Here is a 6,000-nt window from a genome sequence, read left to right as displayed (position 1 = left end):
GTCTTTAAAACTATTAATGCTCTCGGTCATCAAACCATTGAAGGAGCTTTCATGAACATTGTAAAACCACTAATGTCTTTTTAAATATTATATCAACAAACAAACTTTTCAAAGCAAGGCTTTGACGCCCATGTTAGAACTGATGTTAACATCGTAAGAACTGATACCGCCAACGTAAAACCTGACACCGACAACGTAAAACGTTAAAATACTCCGTGCATTGATGCATAATATTGCAGTGGCGGACAACAACTTGACTGCCAATCATGTAAATTAATCATGCTTCAGTTTTTGCTTTATTGCAAGTTAAAGATAAATAAGGGTACTTCCAATCATGTAAATTAATCATGCTTCAGTTTTTGCTTTATTGCAAGTTAAAGATAAGTAAGGGTAGTTTTCTGTCTAAATTTTACTTGCCTCTCGGCCCGTTAGTCTTTCTTGCAAGTCGATTAAAACGATTTAGAGGCATAATGCTTAATATGTATTTCCTTCATTTTGCATATGGATGACTTTCTTTATTATACTCAAAAACGGATTTTATTACTTAGTATAAGAAAGTTATCTACGTGGACATAGGCTCCTTCACAGCCGGTTTCTGTCGTGTATGTTTGCGACTTAACCACATGCAGACTGGGTTGCCAGGGACTACCAGACAAAGTATCTGTTTTTGACTATCTTGCTGGCATTTTATAGGTCAACGGATATATGGCTACAGAAAAGGGGGTCTATTGACAGGCACATATCCGTCCCTTCAAAAACTTAAGTCCCCTGGACATTTTCCAACGGAAACAGATAGGTAGATAGGTAGGTAGGTAGGTATGTTTATACTAGGTAAGGTGATAGTATGTAGTATACCATGCAATTGATCGATGATGCTGCGGTTGATATACATGATAGTACGTTAAAGATAAGACCGCGATTGACATGATATAATTATTACGTCGGGAGGGGGAGGTGTAAAAAGTGGTTTTGTTTTTCAAGTAATCCCCTTGGTTGAGATGGTAGCAATGTTATTCAAACATTACCTGTAGTCGCTTTCCCCTATCGTGTATGATGAAGTGAAACTATACTGGCATACTTATATAAGCCAGTGAAATGACAACTATCGATATTCAACAACACAAAGCATCACAATCATGACAACTCTCGTGGTCAGTGTTGATTATAAGTAATGTTACTGCCTTGCCAATCAACCGTGTTATGGTAACGTAAGAACAAACAGATAAAGGCAACGCAAGAACTGATGCCGAGAACGTAAGATCTGATGTCGACAACGTATGAAGTGATGCCGACAACGTTAGAACTGATGTCAACATCGTAAGAACTGATACCGCCAACGTAAAACCTGACACCGACAACGTAAAACGTTAAAATACTCAGTGCATTGATGCATAATATTGCAGTGGCGGACAACAACTTGACTGCCAATCATGTAAATTAATCATGCTTCAGTTTTTGCTTTATTGCAAGTTAAAGATAAATAAGGGTACTTCCAATCATGTAAATTAATCATGCTTCAGTTTTTGCTTTATTGCAAGTTAAAGATAAGTAAGGGTAGTTTTCTGACTAAATTTTACTTGCCTCTTTCTTGCAAGTCGATTAAAACGATTTAGAGGCATAATGCTTAAGATGTATATATAAGCTATTTAAAAGGGACAAATTAGTGTTTAATTTTGTGTATTATATATGTTTGTATTATGTTTGCAACATTATATGTTATAGATATCACCAACCGCCATAGTTCCGTTATTGAGTAGGTTTGTATCTGCGCCTAGTCCTCTTGGACTGAGTTAAAAGACCGATTCTGATGCCTCTTGTTCTATAAAGTCGCGTGTATTATAATTGACCCAGAGACTTTAAACTCCTTTATCACCATCGCGTATATCAATAAAGTGGGTTGAAGAGAAAATATTGCTGATTGTTAGACACATTATCTTAAATGTGTAAACTAAGTTGAACACAATTCTACTCTGCTACGACAATGACAGGCAAATATGATCATGTGACAGAGTTTACATTTTTACATGTAAAATATACAGCCACTCACCCCCAATCAAACAAACTTAACTTAACTTAACTTAACTTAACTTAACTTAACTTAACTTAACTTAACTTAACTTAACTAATCAAGTACGATTATAGACGCTTCAACATTTAAACCAAACTTATTTTTCTTCTTCTCTGTACTCTTCTTTATTACCTCTTCTAATATTCTTCTTGTTATTATTAATATTGTTATTATTCCTCTTGGTATTCTTCTTCTCCTTCCTTTTCTTCTTTTTTTTCTTCTTCTTCTTCTTCTTCTTCTTCTTCTCTCCGTTTTTTCTTCGTCTTCTGCTGCGTGCTTCTTCTTCTTCTCACAAAATGTACAACTTTAAGTTGAGATTCCTAGTCAGCTCTGTTAAATAATATCGATTAATCGTTTCCTTTCCCATCGTTTCCCAAATTCATTAATTATGCCAATGGCAGTTTTCTTAGTCGATTCATGTGACAAAACCAACAATACTAGGACACATTTTCACCAGAAAGCATCTCTCAAGAGTGCCGTTGACCGCCAGAAATGACCTAAAGACAAGACACATGATGCAGATGTGTCAACTTGCTGTCACGGTGGATTGATAAATCTGCTTCTTAAATTGCTTATGGATCTGTATTGATACAGCCATTCCTTTTCCGGGGCATTTTAATAATCAATGGTAATAATATTTATTTTGCATCAATCAAGAAACTACACGAAATTTGTATTTCAATTTCGTTTATAAAAGCCTTACAAAAGTGAAAAAGGGTAATAATTTATACACACCAGAAACCCCGCAATCAATCTAATGACGTTTCATCGACTTGTAATGAAAACAAAAAAGGCTTTTTTCAGCGGGTAAATGTTTTAAAATTCGGATAATAGTCAGACAGTCACTTATTCCTTAATAGTTAGTAACCAAAGAGGCAGTTAACAAAATATCTTACGCCTTATGCCTTCAGATATCTTTGGTCAAATCTAATTTTGTGGAATATTAATTTCGAAGACAACAACAAAATGTATTATACACCACCTTGCTGTTTAACAAGTGTATTCATAACAAAAGAATATATATCAATTAAAGGAAGTCTCCGGCAGTCATAACATTATGCCTTATATGTTAGAACAATAATTAACAATCACGAATCACATTGTTTTATTTAAAACAAACTCAAATTGACCATAAAAACGATTAAAAAACAGCCGGCTCTCAACACGCGATATTCAAAATTCCCGCGCCGACATTTTCTAGTGCAATGACGTAATAAATTTAGTTATTTGTGCTCAATTGTCGTCAGCCTTTACTGTATTAATGAGACGTCATTGTACTAGACAATTTCAGTGCCCGGAAATTGTGAATATCGCGTGTTGAGAGACGCCTGTTTTTATTCATATTTATGGTCATTTACATTGGCAATATGTGATGTTTGATAATTATTTTTCTAACATATAAGGCAACCTGTTGTGATTGCCGGAGAGTTTCTTTAAGGTGGTAATGTTTTTTGTTAAAATAACAGTTACACTGTAGCCATTATTGACTTAAGACGTCTATAACACCTTCGTGAATGTGTCCTAAGATTGTAATAACAAAGCTTGATCTCTTCATACACTGTGAAAATATTATCTTTGTTTTTATCAAAGATTCATATGTTATCAAAGCGATAGAATACATTTGACTCTATATATAACATAAAAGTGATGGCAATATTAAACATTGAACGAAACAGTGACTGACGGGTACCGTGGTTAACTCGCAGACAACCAATCAACAGCGAGCATTGGTGAGTTATAAGCACGGCTCACTCAATGTGTTCAGCATTAGTTGCGTGGAAGTATAGATGTTTATAGCTACGTCCCACTCAATCCAATGCAATGAATTCGTTTTGATGAAGTAATTTAAGTCAGAACGAGTCGGCTCACTATTGGCTTATACGATTCAGCGTGATTCTGTCTCATCTCTTCTGCCATTTAATTATTTACATTGCCATGTAGAAGTAGGAGTCGTTAGTTGTGGGGCACCAAATGGATTTATTTAGCAGTAGAAGTGATGCTTAAATGTTCAATAAATTGAGCATCGTTACGGACATGTTAGGCAGCAAACTTGGACAAGACAGATGTTTGGATATCATTGGTAAAGTTCCACTACTTTGCATTATTGATGAACTGTGTCTCATCATTTAGTGGAATATATACGAATTAAGTTCAGTTTAAAAACTTCTGAAATATTTCTAAATTCATGATTCGGAAATGTTATCGCCGTGGATACCAGAACGAATAACGCCGATGGTGTAGTGTCATTTTCAGAAGGTGGAAATTGCGTGAACATCGTATAATCTATTCAAGGGATCAAAAGGATTTCTTGTTGCTACTTCCGATATTTATAAATGAGCATCTCCTCACACAACTATTACTGACAATAGCACCTGTATAGTATTTCATAATTGAAGCATCTATCACTATTAGCTTTTACGGTGATGTATTTATACTCTCTTGTTATGATGAATGAATATATTTACAGCATGAAAACTGCGCAAGAGCTGATACTGTGCTTCGCGGTAAAATACCCAAACATGGAAACTTTCTGGTAAGCACATTCTACATGGTCTCTGAGAAAATATTAACGTTTTGAAGCTTCTATATATTTGCAAGTTTTGTTTCTTGATTCATTCAATATTTGAAAGGGTTTTTCCCTTGAACCCTCCAGATGAGAGATTAACATGGAATATTTAAACAGAAACACTACTTCTTCGGAGGAGTTCACTCTCAATAGCCCACTCTACAGTAATACAACCGTTACTGGTATAATCGATGACAAATTACTATATGATCAACAAGATACAGACCTATTAAGTAGGACAGGGGTTCAAATCAGTGCATGGCTTGTACCGTTGGTATTTGGACTTATAACAATTTGTGGAGTGGTTGGTAATTTGCTAGTTATCTATGTGATTTGTAGACATGGGAGTATGAAAACGGTTACCAATTATTATATCATTAATCTAGCTGCAACGGATATAGCTTTCCTAGTGTGCTGTGCACCATTTACAGCATCACTATATGCCGTACCAGAATGGATATTTGGGAGATTTCTCTGTAAATTCGTTTTCTATATGATGCAGGTAAGCTATAATTCTTGATTATCATATTTGACTTTTAGTAAGCGATAGACGATAAACGCGATTTATATATCGCCTTAGCATAAGTATGAACAAAGCGCTTTACAATGATATTAAAATTACAATTTACGCTAGAGCTTAGACTACAATAAAATATACAACTTAACTAGAAATAAAAAGCTTCAGATCAATTAGTTTGGAAACAGATCAGATTTAAAAGTGGCCAGACTAGGTGAAGTTTACAGATAATTGGTTAAAGAGAGCTGAAACATAATTGCAGAACGCAGAACGCATTATCTGCATATGTTCTATAAACGGTTTAAATATGTTGACCGACCATGATTTCAACAAACGTTAAGCTCGTTTCTAAAAGTAAAAATAATTCATAAAAGAAGATCTTTATTTGGCACGGCTTACTTGATTAAACCAAGGCCTGAAGGAATGACATTCGACACCATCAAAAACTGCACTGATTTTAAAATATTTCATTAGTACGTATAAACTATAATACCAATAGCAACAAAATCTGGTTCTTTTTTAGATATGCCTTTCTCAGGAGTTTATTATCTTGTGAGAGTTGGCTGGCCATTGTCTGATTCTCTTATTGTTCAAAGCAAAAAATAGCCATAAGGGTTTTGATTATATAGTACCTGTAAGGTTGTATGACCATCAACTTTCAGGGTTTTTTTCAAGCCATTTGCTCTAATAACCATTGAACTGGACTGATGGAGTTGATTATACCCAAATGTCTTGTGTCCAGAGGCAACAATATATAACACAGCAATCTGTTAGCTTATATGGATTGGAAAATTGGTGTAGTACATAATAAACATCCATTGGGGATTGAGGCTGATGAGTATAGTCTTT

General features: G+C 34.9%; 1 protein-coding gene across 1 annotated transcript in view; it reads left to right on the top strand.

The window, feature by feature from the left end:
• The first annotated feature begins 3,862 nt into the window (after window positions 1-3,862).
• The window catches only part of LOC140150621 (G-protein coupled receptor 54-like), a 114,635-nt gene continuing 112,497 nt past the window's right edge, over window positions 3,863-6,000 (top strand). Inside the window, exon 1 of the mRNA XM_072172675.1 lies at window positions 3,863-5,136. Within this exon, the coding sequence (XP_072028776.1) occupies window positions 4,735-5,136 (402 nt within the window). The 5' untranslated portion in view covers window positions 3,863-4,734. The remainder of the gene's footprint in view (window positions 5,137-6,000) is intronic.

Source organism: Amphiura filiformis, chromosome 4 (genome assembly GCF_039555335.1).
Source record: "Amphiura filiformis chromosome 4, Afil_fr2py, whole genome shotgun sequence".
Classification (NCBI taxonomy): Eukaryota; Metazoa; Echinodermata; class Ophiuroidea; order Amphilepidida; family Amphiuridae; genus Amphiura; species Amphiura filiformis.
This window is presented reverse-complemented; position numbering and strand designations above follow the sequence as displayed.